Here is a 24,509-nt window from a genome sequence, read left to right as displayed (position 1 = left end):
TGCACTGACATTGTATATACAGTATCTCTCAGAAGTGAGTCCCCCCCTCACATTTTTGTAAATATTTGATTCTCTCTTTTCATGTGACAACACTGAAGAAATGACACTTTGCGGGTGTGTTAAATTTGGTGTTATCACTCTCACTCTCTCATACTGGTCACTGGAGGTTCAACATGGCACCTCATGGCAAAGAACTCTCTGAGGATCTGAAAAAAAGAATTGCTGCTCTAAATAAAGATGGCCTAGGCTATAAGAAGATTGCCAAGACCCTGAAACTGAGCTGCAGCATGGGGGCCAAGACCATACAGTGGTGTAACAAGACAGGTTCCACTCAGGACAGGCCTTGCCATGGTCCACCAAAGGAGTTGAGTGCACGTGCTCAGCATCATATCCAGAGGTTGTCTTTGGAAAATAGATGTATGAGTGGTGTCAGCATTGCTGCAGAGGATGAAGGGGTGGGGGGGGGGGTCAGCCTGTCAGTGCTCAGACCATACACCACACACTGCATCAAATTGGTCTGCATGGCTGTCGTCCCAGAAGGAAGCCTCTTCTAAAGATGATGCACAAGAAAGCCCACAAGCAGTTTGCTGAAGACAAGCAGACTAAGGACATGGATTACTGGAACCATCTCCTGTGGTCTGATGACACCAAGATTAACTGATTGGGTTCGGATGGTGTCAGGCGTGTGTGGCGGCAACCAGGTGAGGAGTACAAAGACAAGTGTGTCTTGCCTACAGTCCAGCATGGTGGTGGGAGTGTCATGGTCTGGAGCTGCATGAGTGTTGCCGGCACTGGGGAGCTACAGTTCATTGAGGGAACCATGAATGCCAACATGTACTGTGACATACTGAAGCAGAGCATGATCCCCTCCCTTCAGAGACTGGGCCGCAGGGCAGTATTCCAACATGAGAACGACCCCAAACACACCTCCAAGACCACCACTGCCTTGCTAAAGAAACTGAGGATAAAGGTGATGGACTGGCCAAGCATGTCTCCAGACCTAAACCCTATTGAGCATCTGTGGGGCATCCTCAACTGGAAGGTGGAGGAGCGCAAGGTCTCTAACATCCACCAGCTCTGTGATGACATCATGGAGGAGGGGAAGAGGACTCCAGTGGCACCCTGTGAAGCTCTGGTGACCTCTATGCCCAAGAGGGTTAAGGCAGTGCTGGATAATAATGGCGGTCACACAAAATATTGACACTTTGAGCCCAATTTGGACCTTGTCACTTAGGGGTGGAGTCACTTTTGTTGCCAGCGGTTTAGACATTAATGGCGGTGTGTTGAGTTACTTTGAGGGGACAGCAAATTTCCATGTTATACAAGCTGTACACTGACTACGTCACATTGTAGCAACGTGTCATTTCTTCAGTGTTGTCACATGAAAAGAGAGAATCAAATATTGACACAAATGTGAGGGGGAGAGGGGACTCACTTCTGGGAGATACTGTATCTGCATTTTCATCGATGAACCTGTTTCCTCTCTTTTGTTGATCGGTGAATGTTACCTCACAACTCTATGCAACTTTTTGTATGTTGTATGCCTTTGAAACTCAATAAAAACTACATTATAAAAAAAAAAAAACATTCCAATTCCCCCTCTTAGTGAAAATCTCCCTAATCCCCCCTCCTAGCACAAGTCCTCACCATTCCTCTTACTAGAATGAATCTTCCCCTCTCCCTCATATTACCTTTTCCATTATAAACAGCTCACCTTCCCCTCTCCTCCACAAACCTCTCATCCCAGCCACAAATGATTGTACGCCCCCCCCCCCCCCCCCCTTATTGTGTTCACAGTATAATTGACTCTCCCTCCTGCCATAACTGCACCCCTACATAGAGCAGATGTCACGGGATCGCTGATTCAGACCATACACACAGTGGATGATTAGCAGTCTATGTCCTCCAAGGGTTGCTTATCTCCCGGGAGCAGGCGGTGTGGCAGGGGGCCATGAACACACCGTGTACTGTCCAATGTACGCATGATCCCGTGATATCTGCTCTATGGAGGAGCAAAGCTTCGGTATATCTCATTACTGTTTTGCAGAACGTTTATGAAGGCTTTGAACGGTTGTGTTGTTTACAAAGGTCTATATATATGGTGGGAATATGACATTAAGGGGCGGGGCTTGGTTCATTTTCTGAGCACTGATTGGTGGATGGTCCTTTAAATAGTTTCTCTGTTTTATCACAATTTGTCACATGCCTGATGAAGGGGTCCTGCGTGGCCCCGAAACCTTGCTCTTGCTGTAACTATGTGATGGCTTATTAACCACTTCCTGTCCGGCCGTTGTATATAAACGGCTGAACGGTGGCAGTCCAGGGACGGTTGGGCGTTTATAAATGGCTTTCCTGGCCCCCTGCTTGTGTGTGCTCCCTGGGAGCGCGCAGCATCGCGATCCAGTGCCCGCTGTGTCCTCTGGACACAGGGAAACACCGATCGTCGTATGGGACCTCTCTGCGAGGTCCCGATCATGTGATCACTGATTGGCCAATCAGTGATCACATGCAGAGTAGTAAGCAAGATGTCACTTCTGACATCATTGCTTACCAGGGGCGGACTGACCATTTGGAAACTCGGGCACCGCCCGAGGGCCCAGGGTCAGTTAGGGGCCCCATGAGATGTCCCTGGTACCTTTCATAGGCTTTTTTGGGTGTGGTTTGACTGTGGGCAAGCACACAGGGGCCCCATGATCCCCTATTGCCCGGGGGGCCCCATGAGTTGTCAGTCCGCCCCTGTTGCTTACTATGTGTGAAATCTGTGAATGATCACAGAGGTCACATGGTACAGGGCTATTCACAGCAGCCTTGTACCATGTGACAAGCAAGGGGCGGACTGACAACTCATGGGGCCCCCGGGCAATAGTGGATCATGGGCCCCTGTGTCCTTGCCCACACCCAAAAAAGCCTATGAAAAAGCCAATGAAAGGTACCAGGGGCATCACATGCGGCCCCCTACTGACCCCAGGCCTTCAGGCAGTGCCCGAGTGTCCACATGGTCAGTCCTCCCCTGTGACAAGCTGTGACCAATCACAGCTCACACAGTAGTTCTCAATGGCTTCAAGAATGCAGCCAAAGCAGGGGCGGACTGACCATTTGGAAACTTGGGCACTGCCCAAGGGCCCGGGGTCAGTATGGGGCCCCATGAGATGCCCCTGGTACCTTTATCATAGGCTTTTTTGAGATTGGGCAAGGACACAGGGGCCCCATGATCCCCTATTGCCTGGGGGCCCCATGAGTTGTCAGTCCGCCGCTGAGCCCGAGAGAAATATTTATTTATTATTATTACAGGTACTTATATAGCGCAATTTACGCAGCGCTTTACATATATATTGTACATTCCCATCAGTCCCCGCCCCCGAGGAGCGTACAGTCTAAAGTAATAAAGAAATGATTCCTCTTACAGCCTTTATGGGTGTAAAAGCAGGGGGGTGAAAGTGGACTGGAAGGGGGTGAAAGTGTCCGGACTGGAAGGGGGGGAAAGTGTCCGGACTGGAAGGGGGGGAAAGTGTCCGGACTGGAAGGGGGGAAAGTGTCCGGACTGGAAGGGGGGGAAAGTGTCTGGACTGGAAGAGGGGGAAAGTGTCCGGACTGGAAGGGGGGAAAGTGGACTGGAAGGGGATGAAAGTGTCCGGACTGGAAGGGGGGAAAGTGTCCGGACTGGAAGGGGGGAAAGTGTCCGGAGTGGAAGGGGGTGAAAGTGTCCGGACTGGAAGGGGGGGAAAGTGTCTGGACTGGAAGGGGGGGAAAGTGTCCGGACTGGAAGGGGGGGAAAGTGTCCGGACTGGAAGGGGATGAAAGTGTCCGGACTGGAAGGGGGGAAAGTGTCCGGACTGGAAGGGGGGAAAGTGTCCGGAGTGGAAGGGGGTGAAAGTGTCCGGACTGGAAGGGGGTGAAAGTGTCTGGACTGGAAGGGGGGGAAAGTGTTCCGGACTGGAAGGGGGGGGGGAAGTGTCCGGACTGGAAGGTGGTGAAAGTGTCCGGACTGGAAGGTGGTGAAAGTGTCCGGACTGGAAGGGGTTAAAGTTTCACCTTTTTCTGCTGTGACCATTGGAGGGTCAGCTTGGCCTTGTGCTTAGGGTCATTGTTGTGCTGGGAAGTCCAAGTGTGCCCCATGCCCAGCTTCCATGCAAAGGAATGAAAATTGTCTGCCAGCATTTTATGACAACACTGCTATCATGGGCAGCACAGGGACTACATGGTTAGCACTTCCACCTGGCAGTACTCGGGTTGTTGGTTTGAATCCCAACCATGGCACCTCCTGCCTGGAGTTTGCATGTTCTCCCTGTGCCTCTGGGGGTTTCCTCCCACATGCCAAAGACATGCTGGTAGATGAATTGTATCCTGTCTAAATTGTCCCTAGTATGTGTATGTATGAAAGTGAGTTATGGATCCTAGATGGTACGCCCCTTGAGGGTTAGGACCTTAGACTGTACGCCCCTTGAGGGTTAGGGACCTTAGATTGTACGCCCCTTGAGGGTTAGGGACCTTAGATTGTACGCCCCTTGAGGGTTAGGGACCTTAGATTGTACGCTCCTTGAGAGTTAGGGACCTTAGATGGTACGCCCCTTGAGGGTTAGGGACCTTAGATTGTACACCCCTTGAGGATTAGGGACCTTAGACTGTACGCCCCTTGAGGGTTAGGGACCCTAGATTGTACGCCCCTTGAGGGTTAGGGACCTTAGACTGTACGCCCCTTGAGGGTTAGGGACCTTAGACTGTACGCCCCTTGAGGGTTAGGGACCTTAGACTGTACGCCCCTTGAGGGTTAGGACCTTAGACTGTACGCCCCTTGAGGGTTAGGACCTTAGACTGTACGCCCCTTGAGGGTTAGGAACCTTAGATTGTACGCCCCTTGAGGGTTAGGACCTTAGACTGTACGCCCCTTGAGGGTTAGGGATCTTAGATTGTACGCCCCTTGAGGGTTAGGGACCTTAGATTGTACGCCCCTTGAGGGTTAGGACCTTAGACTGTACGCCCCTTGAGGGTTAGGGACCTTAGATTGTACGCCCCTTGAGGGTTAGGGACCTTAGATTGTACGCCCCTTGAGGGTTAGGGACCTTAGATTGTACGCTCCTTGAGGGTTAGGGACCTTAGATGGTACGCCCCTTGAGGGTTAGGGACCTTAGATTGTACACCCCTTGAGGATTAGGGACCTTAGACTGTACGCCCCTTGAGGGTTAGGGACCCTAGATTGTACGCTCCTTGAGAGTTAGGGACCTTAGATGGTACGCCCCTTGAGGGTTAGGGACCTTAGATTGTACACCCCTTGAGGATTAGGGACCTTAGACTGTACGCCCCTTGAGGGTTAGGGACCCTAGATTGTACGCCCCTTGAGGGTTAGGGACCTTAGACTGTACGCCCCTTGAGGGTTAGGGACCTTAGACTGTACGCCCCTTGAGGGTTAGGGACCTTAGACTGTACGCCCCTTGAGGGTTAGGGACTGATGTGAATGTACAATATATATGTAAAGTGCTGCATAAATTGATGGCGCTATATAAGTACCTGAAATGAATAAATAATAATACATCTTGCCATGGATTTCCACAAGATTCCCCATGCGTTTAGAGCTCACCCCCCCCCCAAAACCTCAGTCAACCACCATGCTTCACAGTGGGGATGGTATTCTTGTAGCTGTTGACCCCTCTCCAAACATAGTGTTCCATTTTGGTCTCGTCAGTCCAGATTACAGTGTGGCAGAATCTGTGAGGCGTGTCACGGTGTTGTCGGGCATATTGTAATCTGGCTTTTTGTCGCATTGGCGCAGTAAAGGCTTCTTTCTGGCAACTCGACCATGCAGCTCATTTTTGTTCAAGTATCATCATATTGTGCTCCTGGAAACAACCACACTGTTTTTCTCCAGAGCAGCCTGGATTTCTTCTTTGGTCACCTGTGTGTATTTCTTTGTATCCCGAACAATTCGTCTGGCAGTTGTGGCTGCAATCTTTCTTGGTCTACCTGACCTTGGCTTGGTATCAAGAGGTCCCCAAATTTTCCACCTCTTAACCTCTTCCCGTCCGCCCTATAGCAGAAGTACTGCTGCAGGGGTGCAGGGGTGCACAGAGTCATTTATATATACATGATTTTGCATTTCTGGATAGGGGGCGTGCAAGACGTGTCCTACCCGTGCTGCTATTCGTGGCCGCAGCTGTCAATCACCAGGTCCTGGCCGGTGATTACTTACTGCCACCCGGTGATTGCCAAGCATCTCTGATGGAGGAGAACTGTTTGTGAACAGTACAGATCTCTCCCCTGTCAGCTCCTGCACACTGCTTTGTATGGCTCTGCATAGCAGCATGCTTACAGTGAAGCACTCCCAGCACACGGGTAACCCTTTGATCGCCCCTCATGTTAACCCCTTCCTGCCCAGTGCCATTAGTACAGTGTCAGGGCTTCTTATTAGCACTGATCACTGTATTGGTGTCACTGGGGATGTCAGTGACACCAAGTCTGTTCCCGCCGCAGTCCCTCTATAAGTAGCTGATCCCCGGATGTGGGGGGGGGGGGGGGATTTGTGAATAGGAGAGGGGATTGGGGGGATTTGTGTGAGGAGAGGGGGATGGGGGGAAATTTGTGCTAGGAGGGGGATAGGGGGGATTTGTGCTAGAGGGGGATGGGGGGGATTTGTGCGATGTGGGGAGGGGTTACTTTGGTGACCACAGACCTCCATCCACTGAATCAATACACTAAGGTAGGTGGGGGGGGGTTACTGATATAAGGGGGATCCTTTATATCCATGTCCCCCCTTACCTTAGTGTATTCATTCCCTCCTTACATCAGTGACCCCCCCCCCCCCCACCCGACTGTGCGGGGGAATAAAGGCAGAGGAGTGATGCTGGGAGGATTGATTTGGGGGGATTTGTGCTAGGAGGAGGGATTTATGCTAGGAGGAGGGATTTATGCTAGGAGGGGGGATTTGTGCTAGGAGGGAGGATTTAGGGGGATTTATGCTAGGAGGGGGGATTTATGCTAGGAGGGGGGATTTAGGGGGATTTATGCTAGGAGGGGGGATTTATGCTAGGAGGGGGGATTTAGGGGGATTTATGCTAGGAGGCGGGATTTATGCTAGGAGGGGGGATTTAGGGGGATTTATGCTAGGAGGGGGGATTTATGCTAGGAGGGGGGATTTAGGGGGATTTATGCTAGGAGGGGGGATTTAGGGGGATTTATGCTAGGAGGCGGGATTTATGCTAGGAGGGGGGATTTAGGGGGATTTATGCTAGGAGGCGGGATTTATGCTAGGAGGGGGGGTTTAGGGGGATTTATGCTAGGAGGCGGGATTTATGCTAGGAGGGGGGATTTAGGGGGACTTATGCTAGGAGGCGGGATTTATGCTAGGAGGGGGGGTTTAGGGGGATTTATGCTAGGAGGGGGGATTTATGCTAGGAGGGGGGGTTTAGGGGGATTTATGCTAGGAGGGGGGATTTATGCTAGGAGGGGGGGTTTAGGGGGATTTATGCTAGGAGGGGGGATTTAGGGGGATTTATGCTAGGAGGGGGGGTTTAGGGGGATTTATGCTAGGAGGGGATTTATGCTAGGAGGGGGGGTTTAGGGGGATATATGCTAGGAGGGGGGATTTATGCTAGGAGGGGGGGTTTAGGGGGATTTATGCTAGGAGGGGGGATTTATGAAGGATGATTTGTGCTGGGGTGGAACATTTGAGGAGGATGTGTGCTGGGAGGGGGGAAGTAGAACTATAGGTGAAGTTGTATTTTATTTTTCATTTTCCGGGGTGGGGGGGGTCTTGCCTGGGGCACAGAATAGTGTAGCTCCGGCCCGGCAGGCCACAGGAAGGGTCATCAGATCTCTGCGATGGATCTTCTCTCTAAGCTGCAAAGCTCACAGCATAGGAAGTCATGATTCTCATCGCTGTAGCCATTGAACACCGCCGAGTGTGATGGAGCCATTGAACACCGCCGAGTGTGATGGAGCCATTGAACACCGCCGAGTGTGATGGAGCCATTGAACACCGCCGAGTGTGATGGAGCCATTGAACACCGCCGAGTGTGATGGAGCCATTGAACACCAGCGAGTGTGATGGAGCCATTGAACACCGCCGAGTGTGATGGAGCCATTGAACACCGGCGAGTGTGATGGAGCCATTGAACACCGCCGAGTGTGATGGAGCCATTGAACACCGCTGAGTGTGATGGAGCCATTGAACACCGCTGAGTGTGATGGAGCCATTGAACACCGGCGAGTGTGATGGAGCCATTGAACACCGCCGAGTGTGATGGAGCCATTGAACACCGCTGAGTGTGATGGAGCCATTGAACACCGCCGAGTGTGATGGAGCCATTGAACACTGCTGAGTGTGATGGAGCCATTGAACACCGCTGAGTGTGATGGAGCCATTGAACACCGCTGAGTGTGATGGAGGCATTGAACACCACTGAGTGTGATGGAGCCATTGAACACCGGCGAGTGTGATGGAGCCATTGAACACCGCTGAGTGTGATGGAGCCATTGAACACCGCTGAGTGTGATGGAGGCATTGAACACCACTGAGTGTGATGGAGCCATTGAACACCGGCGAGTGTGATGGAGCCATTGAACACCGCTGAGTGTGATGGATCCATTATATATATTCCGGAGCCCTGCACTCACGTTGAGCCATGATTTTTATGCCCGGTGATGACGGACAGACAGGTAATGGAGAGTGGATGAGACACAATAATAAGCACGGTGTCACACATTTGATTTAGGTCGGAGTCATCTGATCCGTCCAAACATGAATGTCTATACTGTACAGGATCCAGGGAGGGCTCCCATATTACCGACACACTCAGCACCGCACGGCATGCTGAGCGCAGAGAGGGAGGGGCCCAGAGTGTGGAGGATCTCAAACATCTGCAGGAAATGACACCGAAACCGCAAAATGAAACTTGTACAAACACTTCGCTGATTTCCATAACACAGCAAGACGACGTAATGACCAGAGAGGAACAACATCTAACAATCTACTGCTGGGGGGGGGGCGACCTACCAAGCAACATACACATCACATCCAATAGGAGCCCTGCTTTTATCAATGTATGACACGCTACAATCATTTACTATTTGTGTATAGCTCTGACATACACCGCAGCGCTGTACAGAGAACACTGAGCCAGTCACATCAGTCTCTGTACAGAGGAGCTTACACTCTAATGCCCCTCCCCCACAGTCCCATCAGTCTCTGCACCAGAGGAGCTTACACTCTAATGTCCCCTCCCCCACAGTCCCATCATTCTCTGTACCAGAGGAGCTTACACTCTAATGTCCCCCCCCCACAGTCCCATCAGTCTCTGTACCAGAGGAGCTTACGCTCTAATGTCCCCTCCCCCACAGTCACATCAGTCTCTGTACCAGAGGAGCTTACACTCTAATGTCCCCACCCCCACAGTCACATCAGTCTCTGTACCAGAGGAGCTTACACTCTAATGTCCCCCCCCCACAGTCACATAAGCCTCTGTACAGAGGAGCTTACACTCTGATGCCCCCTCCCCCACAGTCACATCAGTCTCTGTACTAGAGGAGCTTACGCTCTAATGCCCCTCCCCCACAGTCACATCAGTCTCTGCACCAGAGAAGCTTATGCTCTAATGTCCCCTCCCCCACAGTCACATCAGCCTCTGTACCAGAGGAGCTTACGCTCTAATGCCCCCTCCCCCACAGTCCCATCAACCTCTGTACAGAGGAGCTTACGCTCTAATGCCCCCTCCCCCACAGTCCCATCAACCTCTGTACAGAGGAGCTTACGCTCTTATGCCCCCTCCCCCACAGTCCCATCAGCCTCTGTACAGAGGAGCTTACGCTCTAATACCCCCTCCCCCACAGTCACATCAGCCTCTGTACCAGAGGAGCTTACGCTCTAATGTCCCCTCCCCCACAGTCACATCAGTCTCTGTACCAGAGGAGCTTACACTCTAATGTCCCCTCCCCCACAGTCACACACTATTATACATGTATATAGCTCTGACATATACCGCAGCGCTGTACAGAGAAGAGTTGGACATATCTGGGAACATTCTGTATATGGTCTCCTTGTACTGGGGGTCAGTGGTGGCCCCAGGATGGTCCTGGTGGTCTCTGACAGAGCGATGTGAGGGTGGGGCAGCAGACTGGAAATGTTCGGTGTTCCCCCCTCTGTACTCTGTTCTTGCAGTGTGTGTGAAGGAAATGCTGTGTCTGGATTGGTTGGTGAAGGGTGGTGTTTGTGTTTGCAGACAATGAGACATAGCTGAGCCCCGGAGAGGACAGGCAGATGGTGCAGCAATTGTACGTACAAATATGGACACGAATATCCATTTTGGTAAAGACCCTCCATCTTGTATCATTTCTCACTCCAAATCAGCTCCCCCCTCCCTCTCTTTTGAGTGCTGGGTTCAGGAGTGCACAGGACACAGCTGGATATCCTTCATGGTTGTAAACCCAATTAGCTGATTCCAGTGTGTCTGTCTTACTCTTGCTCTGAAGCTGATTGTAAAGCTACAAACCCGTCAGTCACTGGACTTCAAACGCATTCCGAAATAGCAGTAAAACCTGCATCCCCTGTGAAAACACTTTTTCATACAATTTCATAATTTCTCGTAGGTAATACATACCATGAAACAAGACATATATTCAGAGAGGTCATTTTAATACAAGTCACCTGATACCTTACACCTCTAGATTACGTCTGCCCGAGAGCAGAAAGCGATATCTCCTTAACCGTCCCAGGCAGATATGTCATATGTGATGTCTGGGCGTTCAGAATATCATTCTGCATATTATCCTGCCAGTGGATAGGATGCCACATGTACCTACGGAAGGTTATTGACCATGATATAAACTGTGAGGGATTTGGTCATAGCCTGGGTCTCCACCTAAACTAAACCCCCCTCCTCAAATGAGGTGATTGGTTCTCTGCTTTACGGAGACACCCTGCTGGGGTCCTAGAAAAAGGCTATTATGCTTGGAGAAGTAAGATGAAGAGATCTCCCTTTTAACATCGGAACCAACTTGGGAGACGGTACCCTTTTGTTCTTACACTTGAACGCTGCTTAAACCAGGATTTCTGCAAGTATTCTACCTTCTTAAACTTCTTTCTTTATCTCTTTGCTGTGTTATTGCTCTTTGTATATTTATATATATATATATTGGTTACATCTTTTTCTGCAAATATTTTTATTGTTCCATTTTGACCTTTTTAGTAATAAATCCTATTTTCTGAAAAGTCTTGAACTGTTTCTAAAGCTCTTTAAAGCAAACTAAGCACCCCTGTCTCTGAAGAGCGCTACTGTGTGTTTTAACCCTCTGCGTACATCTGCCTGCGGTGACAGTGGTATACAGACGCTTATTCAAACATCATAGTGTTATTGTTGATATTGCTGAGTTTCCTCTTTCTCTGTACAAAAGGAAGTGGTGGCAGTGTGAAGGGTTAATTGCGTAGTTAACCTGACCCAGTAACAATCGTTCTCAGGTTGCAGTACATAGATTGTAGTCCATTAGCTGGAAAATTGTTGTGCAGGGTGCAGCTGGGCGTGGCATTGTTACGCATGTGACAGCGCGGTTTTAGATTGGCTAGTCCTTCGGTCACAAGTTGGTGAGAATGGCTGAGGGCCTGACGCTGCGCCCGTCACAGATGGGGGTTGTAATGATCATTGAACTTCCAGAGCTCGGACGGTTCATTTTTCCTTCCTCTCGCATTAAAGGACGACTCTACTGCACGTTTCCACAGCTGACCTCATTAGTCGCCTTTATAGTCAGGTCAGAAATCCCACCCTGTGCTCGTTCCCCGGGTTCTGTCACCTGCTGGGCTGTACTGCATTCACACAACCTCCTGGAATCGGACCTCACACTGGGAATCGAACATTTGTTTCCCGTCTCCTTCGTTTGCCCGTCTGGGCTTAGTGAGATGCCAAACCTTCCGAGAATTGTCCTCTACGACATGTGGAGCGCTCACTTTTCCCTTGCTGTGTGTCGGATGCAGTCCACACCCACGGGTGACATAGCTGGTCCACGGCCACCAATGGGCTGAGACCTACCTTGTAGGATGCAGAAGGCTTTAAGATCTTTGAGCAGAGAGGAAAAATCTGCCTAAACATCGAATATATAGCGGAGATGCGTGTGCTTCCAAGCTCCTCCCCCTACGCTCATCTCAGCACCCCACCCCCTCACTCTGCAGAGCACAGCCACTGCAGGGTCCATCTATCACCATTGGACAGTTATTTTTAGGGTCACTGAGGACCAGTTCTGGATGTGCTACTGTGTGGGGGGGCATTTGATAAAGGGGTACCCCACATATATATTGTACATCCACATCAGTCCCCGCCCCTGAGGAGTGTACAATCTGAGGTCCCTAACTCACATTCATACATACACATACTAGGGACAATTTAGACAGGAGCCAATTCACCTCCCAGCATGTCTTTGGAGTGTGGGAGGAAACCGGAGTATCCGGAGGAAACCCACGCAGGCACAGGGAGAACATGCAAACTCCAGGAGGGTAATGCCGAGGTTGAAATTTGACCCGGCAACTTCTTTATTAACACTGATCACTGTATTGGTGTCAATGGGGATGTCAGTGACACTAAGTCAGTCCCCCCCCGGGGCGGACTGACAACTCATGGGGCCCCCGGGCAATAGGGGATCATGGGGCCCCTGTGTCCTTGCCCAAACTCAAAAAATCCTATGAAAAAGGTACCAGGGGCATCTCATGGGGCCACCTACTGACCCGGGGCCCTTGGGCAGTGCCCGAGTTTCCAAATGGTCAGTCTGCCCCTGCCCCCCCATGTCAGAATGTCTGCCGCAGTCCCACTATAAGTCGCTGATTGCCGCCATTACTAGTATAAAAAATAATATCTCAGTATCTTTCCCGCCATTTGTAAACGTTATAACTTTCATGTAAACCAATTAATTTACACGTATCGGGATTTTTCTCATCAAAGACACGGAGCAGGAAACATTTTGTTTGAAATTTATGAAGTAATTTGATTTTTTCAAATTTTTTACTGGACGTGTTTTATGGCAAAATGTCAAAAAAAAAATTTTTTTCTCAAAATTGTGTCTTTTTTTGTTTATAGCACAAAAAAATTAAAAACGCACAGGGGATCAAATACCACTGAAAGGAAGCTCTATTTGTAGGAAAAAAAGGATGTAAATTTCATCTGGGTGCAGCGCTGCATGACTGCGCAATTGTCAATTAAAGTAACGCAGCGCCATAACGCAAAATATTGGCCTGGTCAGGAAGGGGGGGGGGGAATCCTCAGGAGGGAGAGGGGTTATAAACATTGAAGAGACGGAAGATGGAGAGATACAAACATCGTTCAGAGTGGAGATAGAGAGATACAAAGTAACATTGTTTATAAACATTGAAGAGACGGAAGATGGAGAGATACAAACATCGTTCAGAAGGGAGATGGAGAGATACAAAGTAACATTGTTTATAAACATTGAAGAGACGGAAGATAGAGAGATACAAAGTAACATTGTTTATAAACATCGATCAGACGGGAGATGGAGAGATACAAAGTAACATTGTTTATAAACATCGATCAGACGGGAGATAGAGAGATACAAAGTAACATTGTTTATAAACATCGATCAGACGGGAGATAGAGAGATACAAAGTAACATTGTTTATAAACATCGATCAGACGGGAGATGGAGAGATACAAAGTAACATTGTTTATAAACATCGATCAGACGGGAGATAGAGAGATACAAAGTAACATTGTTTATAAACATCGATCAGACGGGGGATAGAGAGATACAAAGTAACATTGTTTATAAACATCGATCAGACGGGAGATAGAGAGATACAAAGTAACATTGTTTATAAACATCGATCAGACGGGAGATGGAGAGATACAAAGTAACATTGTTTATAAACATCGATCAGACGGGAGATAGAGAGATACAAAGTAACATTGTTTATAAACATCGATCAGACGGGAGATAGAGATACAAAGTAACATTGTTTATAAACATCGATCAGACGGGAGATAGAGAGATACAAAGTAACATTGTTTATAAACATCGATCAGACGGGAGATGGAGAGATACAAAGTAACATTGTTTATAAACATCGATCAGACGGGAGATAGAGAGATACAAAGTAACATTGTTTATAAACATTGATCAGACGGGAGATAGAGAGATACAAAGTAACATTGTTTATAATCATCGATCAGACTGGAGATAGAGAGATACAAAGTAACATTGTTTATAAACATCGATCAGACGGGGATAGAGAGATACAAAGTAACATTGTTTATAAACATTGATCAGACTGGAGATGGAGATACAAAGTAACATTGTTTATAAACATTGATCAGATGGGAGATGGAGAGATACAAAGTAACATTGTTTATAAACATCGATCAGACGGGAGATAGAGAGATACAAAGTAACATTGTTTATAAACATCGATCAGGCGGGAGATGGAGAGATACAAAGTAACATTGTTTATAAACATCGATCAGACGGGAGATAGAGATACAAAGTAACATTGTTTATAAACATCGATCAGACGAGAGATAGAGATACAAAGTAACATTGTTTATAAACATCGATCAGATGGGAGATAGAGAGATACAAAGTAACATTGTTTATAAACATCGATCAGACGGGAGATAGAGAGATACAAAGTAACATTGTTTATAAACATTGATCAGACTGGAGATGGAGAGATACAAAGTAACATTGTTTATAAACATCGATCAGACGGGAGATGGAGAGATACAAAGTAACATTGTTTATAAACATTGATCAGACTGGAGATGGAGAGATACAAAGTAACATTGTTTATAAACATCGCTCAGACGGGAGATAGAGATACAAAGTAACATTGTTTATAAACATCGATCAGACGGGAGATGGAGAGATACAAAGTAACATTGTTTATAAACATCGATCAGACGGGAGATGGAGAGATACAAAGTAACATTGTTTATAAACATCGATCAGGCGGGAGATAGAGATACAAAGTAACATTGTTTATAAACATCGATCAGACGGGAGATAGAGATACAAAGTAACATTGTTTATAAACATCGATCAGATGGGAGATAGAGAGATACAAAGTAACATTGTTTATAAACATCGATCAGACGGGAGATAGAGAGATACAAAGTAACATTGTTTATAAACATCGAGCAGATGGAAGATGGAGAGATACAAAGTAACATTGTTTATAAACATCGATCAGGCGGGAGATAGAGATACAAAGTAACATTGTTTATAAACATCGATCAGACGGGAGATAGAGATACAAAGTAACATTGTTTATAAACATCGATCAGATGGGAGATAGAGAGATACAAAGTAACATTGTTTATAAACATCGATCAGACGGGAGATAGAGAGATACAAAGTAACATTGTTTATAAACATCGATCAGATGGAAGATGGAGAGATACAAAGTAACATTGTTTATAAACATCGATCAGACAGGAGATAGAGAGATACAAAGTAACATTGTTTATAAACATCGATCAGATGGAAGATGGAGAGATACAAAGTAACATTGTTTATAAACATCGATCAGGCGGGAGATAGAGATACAAAGTAACATTGTTTATAAACATCGATCAGGCGGGAGATAGAGATACAAAGTAACATTGTTTATAAACATCGATCAGACGGGAGATAGAGAGATACAAAGTAACATTGTTTATAAACATCGATCAGACGGGAGATGGAGAGATACAAAGTAACATTGTTTATAAACATCGATCAGACGGGGGATAGAGAGATACAAAGTAACATTGTTTATAAACATCGATCAGATGGGAGACGGAGAGATACAAAGTAACATTGTTTATAAACATCGATCAGACGGGAGACGGAGAGATACAAAGTAACATTGTTTATAAACATCGATCAGATGGGAGATAGAGATAAAGTACAATTCCTCATTTTTTTAACTAACGTATTTTATTCATCAGCAGATCAAAGAGTTATATGTGTGATTTCCACTAAAGCAACCTGACAAGTACAAAAAAAACAAAAAACAAAAAAAATGAATGGTTAAAATGAAATAAATACATAAATAAATATTGCACATATATATAATATTAAATAAAATCGTTCCCAATGTAACCCTTATTAATCCTTTGTTTATCCTAAAACAAAACAACCCTAAATAACTCTCACTTCCTTTTCTCTCTTCAACAATTTATTTCTGGCTTTTTCTATGTTATTAGTAAATACTGTATAGAAACCGGTTTTGTTTTCTGTTTTAATTTTGTTAATTCATTTTTTTTATTGTCACATAAAAAAATGCAAAATAATAAAAATAAAATCTTTATTTCTTTTGTAAATAACTTTGAAATTCTATGTTCCTGAATCCTAATTTAGTGTACATTAAATTGTACAAATTATAGAATAAAATGTAGCCGTATTGGTGCATTTGGGACAGAAACAATGGAGTCCTGAGTGATACTTTGTTTATTTGCACTAACATGCAATTTTGAGGACAAGCTTTCGGGGTGCGTTCCCTTCTTCAAGGTCCAGGCAGTACTGCAAGAGTAGAATAAAATGTACGCTGTTTATCTACGGTAATTTTTTTTTTTTTTTACTACCACTTACCAAAAAACAAAAAATACGTTTTTTTTTCCCCAGTTTTTTTTGTTAATGAATTGCATACCCACAGCTGCATGATGCAGATCGGTCCTGACTTCTGGAGTTTCCAATATTCTGGCCTTAGAACGGTCACTATAAATAATGACCCCCAACCCATCTGATCATTGTGTGCCGGTATATATATATATATATGTATGTATGTATCTCTTATGTCTTTCTTTCTCTGTACAGGAGTAGAAGATGCAGACGGTCACCACTCAGCCCGGGGTTGTCACCACGCAGACGGTGACGGTCAGTCAGGGGCCACGATGGAGCACCGATATGTGCGACTGCTGCGATGACTGCGGCATCTGTACGTATCCCATCCCCCAACGTATCCCACCCCCCAACGTATCCCACCCCCCAACGTATCCCACCCCCAACGTATCCCATCCCCCAACGTATCCCACCCCCAACGTATCCCATCCCCCAACGTATCCCATCCCCCAACGTATCCCACCCCCCAACGTATCCCACCCCCCAACGTATCCCACCCCCAACGTATCCCACCCCCAACGTATCCCACCCCCCAACGTATCCCACCCCCCAACGTATCCCATCCCCCAACGTATCCCATCCCCCAACGTATCCCATCCCCCAACGTATCCCACCCCCAACGTATCCCACCCCCAACGTATCCCATCCCCCAACGTATCCCACCCCCCAACGTATCCCACCCCCCAACGTATCCCACCCCCCAACGTATCCCACCCCCCAACGTATCCCATCCCCCAACGTATCCCATCCCCCAACGTATCCCATCCCCCAACGTATCCCATCCCCCAACGTATCCCATCCCCCAACGCATCCCATCCCCCAACGTATCCCATCCCCCAACGTATCCCACCCCCCAATGTATCCCACCCCCCAACGTATTCTACCCCCCAATGTATCCCATTCCACCACGTATCCCATCCACCAACGTATCCCATCCCCCAACGTATCCCATCCCCCAACGTATCCCATCCCCCAACGTATCCCATCCCCCAACGTATCCCATCCCCCAACGTATTCCCATTCCCCCAACGTATCCCATCCCCCAATGTATCCCATCCCCCAACGTATCCCATCCCCCAACGTATCCCATCCCCCAACGTATCCCATCCCCCAACGTATCCCATCCCCCAACACCCTTCACAAGGCTTTGCTCAATTTATAAAATATTCAAAAATCCCACCAGAGGGTGCCTGGCACCCCAATCCCACCACTCAGCCCGGGGTTGTCACCACGCAGACGGTGACGGTCAGTCAGGGGCCACGATGGAGCACCGATATGTGCGACTGCTGCGATGACTGCGGCATCTGTACGTATCCCATCCCCCAACGTATCCCACCCCCTAACGTATCCCACCCCCAACGTATCCCATCCCCCAACGTATCCCATCCCCCAACGTATCCCATCCCCCAACGTATCCCATCCCCCAACGTATCCCACCCCCCAACGTATCCCACCCCCAACGTATCCCACCCCCAACGTATCCCACCCCCAACGTATCCCACCCCCAACGTATCCCACCCCCCAACGTATCCCACCCCCCCAACGTATCCCACCCCCCCAACGTATCCCATCCCCCAACGTATCCCACCCCCAACGTATCCCATCCCCCAACGTATCCCACCCCCAACGTATCCCACCCCCAACGTATCCCACCCCCAACGTATCCCACCCCCCAACGTATCCCACCCCCGAACGTATCCCATCCCCCAACGTATCCCATCCCCCAACGTATCCCATCCCCCAACGTATCCCACCCCCAACGTATCCCATCCCCCAATGTATCCCACCCCCCAACATATCCCATCCCCCAATGTATTCCACCCCCAACGTATCCCATTCCACCACGTATCCCATCCCCCAACGTATTTCCATTCCCCCACGTATCCCATCCCCCAACATATCCCATCCCCCAACGTATCCCATCCCCCAACATATCCCATCCCCCAACGTATCCCATCCCCCAACACCCTTCACAAGGCTTTGCTCAATTTATAAAATATTCAATAATCCCACCAGAGGGTGCCTGGCACTGCAATCCTGTATAGGGCGTCCCCTAGTGGTGTCTGCACAGGAATGCACAGGGACTCACTTAACCTCCCTGGCAGTATTCCCGAGTGTAGCTCGGGGTAACATTTCAGTACCACAAGCGGTAACCCCCCCCCCCCCCCGAGCTACACTCGGGCTTACCATGCGGCGTTGCTCAGGGATTCCCTGCAGAACTTACCTTGTCCTTCGCTCCCGCGATGTGTCCCCTGCAGTGTCCCCGGCCATCTCCTCCGGCCGATGCAGGCATCCGGCTTCTGTGTTCCGGTCCCTGTGACTTCGGGACGTACGGGCGCTGGAACTTGAAATTTTTTAAAAAATGATATTTTTTTAAAAACAATTATTTCATAGTAAAACATTCCTGTATCAAACCATTTCACATACATTTTGTCCCGAGTGCTTTGTCCGGCGCCCTGCCTGCATTATTACCGCCCTTTCTGCCTGGAAACTGAGAAACATCCATGGCGTCCAAAAAGCGTCCCTTTAGGTCAGACGCGGTTTTAGATCAGCTAGAGAACAGCGATAGTAAATCAGAACCACTTGCAGAATTGAGTGATAATGATTGGTGGGGGAAATTCCTCATCAGACACTGAAAACGATTCTGCGACTTTGCTCAGCGATGTGCGAACTTGGCGCTCTATTTCACATTTCAGTGTTTTTGGTTTGATTATATTATTGAATTACATTTATTATTATTATATTATTATTTTTATGATTATTTATTAAATTAGAATTTATGATTTCGTGTTTCAAATTTTATCCTCCCCGGGATGTTTACTAGACTCTTGTTCAGACAGATTTCAGTGAGTGATTCCTAAGAATTACAGCCTACAATAAAAAAAATACATATTTCCATGCAAAAAAAATGTACCGCTTTTGGTACAAAATTCCTGACATAATCAGACCGCCAGGGAGGTTAAAGGAGAAGTTTGCTGCACTTGGGGTGCCTTTAACATCTAATGATAACATGAACACCAGGATTATTTCCATCGTTTCTGAAAGGCATGGCACAGCGTGCGTTTTCTGTGCATTTTCTGTGCGTCTTCTATGCATTTTCTGTGCGTCTTCTATGCATTTTCTGTGCGTTTTCTATGCATTTTCTGTGTTTTCTATGCATTTTCTGTGCGTTTTCTATGCATTTTCTGTGTTTTCTGTGCATTTTCTGTGCGTTTTCTATGCATTTTCTGTTAGTTTTCTGTGCGTTTTCTGTACATTTTCTGTGTTTTCTATGCATTTTCTGTGTTTTCTATGCATTTTCTGTGTGTTTTCTGTGCGTTTTTTGTGTATTTTCTGTGTTTTCTATGCATTTTCTGTTAGTTTTCTGTGCGTTTTCTGTACATTTTCTGTGTTTTCTATGCATTTTCTGTATTTTCTATGCATTTTCTGTGTGTTTTCTGTACGTTTTCTATGCATTTTCTGTTAGTTTTCTGTGCGTTTTCTGTACATTTTCTGTGCGTTTTCTATGCAGTTTCTGTATTTTCTATGCATTTTCTGTGTGTTTTCTGTGCGTTTTTTGTGTATTTTCTGTGTTTTCTATGCATTTTCTGTGTATTTTCTGTACGTTTTCTATGCATTTTCTGTTAGTTTTCTGTGCGTTTTCTGTACATTTTCTGTGTTTTCTATGCATTTTCTGTGTTCTGTGCATTTTCTGTGTGTATTCTGTGCATTTTTTGTGCATTTTCTGTGAGTTTTCTGTGTTTTCTATGCATTTTCTGTGTGTTCTTTGCATTTGTTGTGCATTTTCTGTGAGTTTTCTGTATTTTCTATGCATTTTCTGTGAGTTTTCTGTGTTTTCTATGCATTTTCTGTGAGTTTTCTGTGTTGTCTATGCATTTTCTGTGTGTTCTTTGCATTTTTTGTGCATTTTCTGCATGTTTTCCATGCGTTCATAAACACACAGATGTGAACGGAGCCTCATCGGTCTGTGTAAATTCACCAATTTCACTTTCCGGCCCCATTCACCCTGAGATTAGCGGGAAGGCATGGTTTTATCTCGCTTGTCCAGTCACACACATAGGGCAGCCGGATGACCCCAATGGGCTGCACTACACGTGGCATAGTAACTCACACCATACACACCACACGCAGAGCTGCCTTATTCACTGAAATGGGTCATGCTTGGTAGGTGCCACACTCATCAGCCATGACGGGGCGTGTAACTCCTGCTGCGGCTGCGACATGTCCACATCCCTGGCCACTACAGCTAAAGGGGTTGGGGTGGTTGTGATGGGGGTGGAAAAAACACATCTTAACTATGGGGTTTTACCATCCCCCAAACTGCAAATGTAAATGAACCCTTACTGTTTTGAGCCCCCCTATAAGGCTCCTTTCACACTGATGTGCTGCGGTTTACCTGCACCGCAGAGGGACTTTCCTGGGTTTACTGTACTCTGCAATAGACTTCTGATGCATCCTGCAGGCACAGCGCACTTTCTGAAAGAGCATCAAAACTCATACAATTAAACGTTTTGGTAGACTTTCAGAAAGTGCGCCGCGCCTGCGGGGGATATACAGAAGTCTATGGATAAGTGCAGCAAACCCAGGTACACTGCACTACATCCGCGGTGTGGGGAAACCGCAGCAGATCAGTGTGAAAGCAGCCCTGTACTATTATGCCCGGTGTATTGCTTCACACTGACCTGAAGATCTCTTCTTTCCTGGTGCTGGCACCACTCTGAAGGCCACTATCCGGGATAAGAGGTGGGGTGCAGTTGGTGTCAGTCGTCATGGGACAGGAGCCGGCACTACAGAGGAGACATCGGCTTATGCGGCTCTTGCTCCCTACTACAGCTTTACAAGTAGGGATGGGCTGTAAGTTTGACTCGAAAATGGGCTGTTCATGTGTTCGCTGAACACATAACTGGCAAGGGCTTTTATTGGGCTGTTCGCCCGCCGCACCCCACAATGCACTGCGCCCTGACAGTGCATTTCGATTGGTCAAAGCAATACACCTGACCACAAATCAGGTGAAATGCATTGACCAATCACAGTGCATGATGATGTCACAAGGAGGCAGGGTAACCCTGCCCCTTGTTACACCATCACACTATTTAACCGCCTCCCGCTCACCATATAGTCCAATGACGGACACAAGGCAGTTCTCTCATTCTGGGAGGAGTCATATGACGTTGTCCCATTCTAACAGCGCATGCGTGGCTCCGGGAGTGCGCAGCGCGATGATCCGTGGTGCGCTGTGTCCATCAGACACAGCGGATCACCAATCCACAGAAGGAGCTGAAGATGCCGGCTCGGTCATGTGGTGTCCAATCACAGCTGATTGCATGTAAACAGGGAAATGCCAGTTATCAGCATTTCTCTCCTCACGAGCTGTCACGCTGACAGAGGGGAGGAGAGCTGGTAATCGGCATTCCTCAGAGGGGACAGGTGCACTGATCATCAGAGCACTGATGATAGTGCGCCCTGATGATCTGTGTAGCCCCAGCAGTGCCTCCTGTCAGTGTCCATCAGTGCCAGCTGTCAGTGCCTATCAGTGCCACATCAATGCCACATATCAGTGCCCATCTGAGCTGCCTTTCAGTGTCACCCATCAGTGCCACCTATCAGTTCCAGTCAGTGCCGCCTATCAGTGCCCATCAGTGCTGTCTATCGGTGCCGCTTAACAGTGCCAGTCAGTGCCACCTATCAGTGCCACCTATCAGTGCCATATATGAATGCTGCCTTTCAGTGCCCATCAGTGATGCCTGTCAATGCCCATCAGTGCCACCTACCAGTGCCACCTATCAGTGCCATATATGAGTGCTGCCTTGCAGTGCCCATCAGTGAAGCCTGTCAATGCCCATCAGTGCCACCTACCAGTGCCTCCTCATCAGTGCCCATCAGTGCCGCCTATCAGTGTCCATCAGTGCCACCTACCAGTGCCTCCTCATCAGTGCCCATCAGTGCCGCCTATCAGTGTCCATCAGTTCCACCTATCAGTGCCCATCACTACAGCCTCATTAGCGCACATCAGTGAAGGAGAAAAATCACTTATTTACAAAATGTTGTAACAAAAACTATGAAAAAACTTTTTTTTTCAAAATGTTAGTGTTTTTTTGTTTGTTTAAGAAAAAATAAAATCCCTGAGGTGATTAAATACCACCAAAATAAAGTTCTGTCTGTCACAAAAAAATGATAAACATTTCATATGTTTACAGTGTTGCATGACCGCGCAATTGTCATTCAAAGTGTGACAGTGCTGAAAGCTGGAAATTGGCCTGGGCAGGAAGGGGGTAGAAGCGCCCTGTAGGCAGGAAGGGGGTAGAAGTGCCCGGTAGGCAGGAAGGGGGTAGAAGTGCCCTGTAGGCAGGAAGGGGGTAGAAGTGCCCGGTAGGCAGGAAGGGGGTAGAAGTGCCCTGTAGGCAGGAAGGGGGTAGAAGTGTCCTGTAGGCAGGAAGGAGGTAGAAGTGCCCTGTAGGCAGGAAGGGGGTAGAAGTGCCCTGTAGGCAGGAACGGGGTAGAAGTGCCCTGTAGGCAGGAAGGGGGTAGAAGTGTCCTGTAGGCAGGAAGGGGGTAGAAGTGCCCGGTAGGCAGGAAGGGGGTAGAAGTGCCCGGTAGGCAGGAAGGGGGTAGAAGTGCCCTGTAGGCAGGAAGGAGGTAGAAGTGCCCTGTAGGCAGGAACGGGGTAGAAGTGCCCTGTAGGCAGGAAGGGGGTAGAAGTGTCCTGTAGGCAGGAAGGGGGTAGAAGTGTCCTGTAGGCAGGAAGGAGGTAGAAGTGTCCTGTAGGCAGGAAGGGGGTAGAAGTGTCCTGTAGGCAGGAAGGGGGTAGAAGTGCCCGGTAGGCAGGAAGGGGGTAGAAGTGCCCTGTAGGCAGGAAGGGGGTAGAAGTGCCCTGTAGGCAGGAAGGGGGTAGAAGTGTCCTGTAGGCAGGAAGGGGGTAGAAGTGCCCTGTAGGCAGGAAGGGGGTAGAAGTGCCCTGTAGGCAGGAAGGGGGTAGAAGTGTCCTGTAGGCAGGAAGGGGGTAGAAGTGCCCTGTAGGCAGGAAGGGGGTAGAAGTGCCCTGTAGGCAGGAAGGGGGTAGAAGTGTCCTGTAGGTGAGGGGTTAAGAACTGTCATCGTGGCACAGCTGTCAGATGGTGGAAGTCAGCATGGAGAGAGGAGCAGATTTTTTTTTGTTTTCTTTTTTTCGGGTTGGAGGCGGCAGGCACTGTTATTGATGTTGGATCTACTTCGGGGACATTTTTTAAATGTTTCCTGTCATTTTTACACTACACTTTTTTTTTGTGAATGGGTAGTGGTACCATGTACCCCATACTCATTCACATAGTGGGGGAGCTGGGATCTGGGGGCCCCCTTGTTAAAGGGGGATCTGGGGCCCCCTTGTTAAAGGGGGCTTCCAGATTCCAATAAGCCCCCCACCCGCAGAAAGCCACAACCACTGGCCATGGTTGTGGGGAAGAGGCCCTTGTCCCCATCAACTACTCTACCTGACCTCGGTATACCTGATCTCTCTACCTGATCTCTCTCTCTCCAATCTTTCTCTGCTCAATCTCTCTCTCTCTCTCTCTCTCTCTCTCTCTCCACCTGAGGCCTCTCTCCAATCTCTCTCCACCTGATCTCTATCTGATCTCTCTCTCTCATCCTCCAGGACCCCCGGTCACATTGTAGCAGGAAGTGGTCCTCATCATCCAGGACCCCCTGATCATATTGTAGCAGGAAGAGGTCCTCATCCTCCAGGACCCCCTGGTCACATTGTAGCAGGAAGAGGTCCTCATCCTCCAGGACCCCCTGGTCACATTGTAGCAGGAAGTGGTCCTCATCCTCCAGGACCCCCTGGTCACATTGTAGCAGGAAGTGGTCCTCATCCTCCAGGACCCCCTGGTCACATTGTAGCGGGAAGTGGTCCTCATCCTCCAGGACCCCCTGGTCACATTGTAGCAGGAAGT

At 48.0% G+C, this 24,509-nt stretch overlaps 1 protein-coding gene across 2 annotated transcripts in view; it reads left to right on the top strand.

The window, feature by feature from the left end:
* LOC149429041 (placenta-specific gene 8 protein-like) overlaps positions 1 to 24,509 on the top strand; it is a 60,127-nt gene that overhangs the window by 26,369 nt on the left and 9,249 nt on the right. The window contains exon 2 of one of the 2 annotated variants that reach the window (XM_089666801.1): positions 16,780 to 16,900. In XM_089666801.1, coding sequence (XP_089522927.1) covers positions 16,789 to 16,900 — 112 coding nt within the window. In that variant the 5' untranslated portion in view covers positions 16,780 to 16,788. Of the gene's footprint in view, positions 1 to 16,779; positions 16,901 to 17,795; positions 17,891 to 24,509 lie in introns of those variants that run through there. The other variant, XM_089666800.1, reaches the window with a different exon arrangement.

The sequence above is a fragment of the Staurois parvus genome, unplaced genomic scaffold, assembly GCF_062004578.1.
Source record: "Staurois parvus isolate SC_StPar_1 unplaced genomic scaffold, SC_StPar_1.0 ptg002849l, whole genome shotgun sequence".
Classification (NCBI taxonomy): domain Eukaryota; kingdom Metazoa; phylum Chordata; class Amphibia; order Anura; family Ranidae; genus Staurois; species Staurois parvus.
The sequence above is the reverse complement of the archived record's forward strand: the minus strand, read 5'-3'. Positions and strand labels throughout refer to the sequence as shown.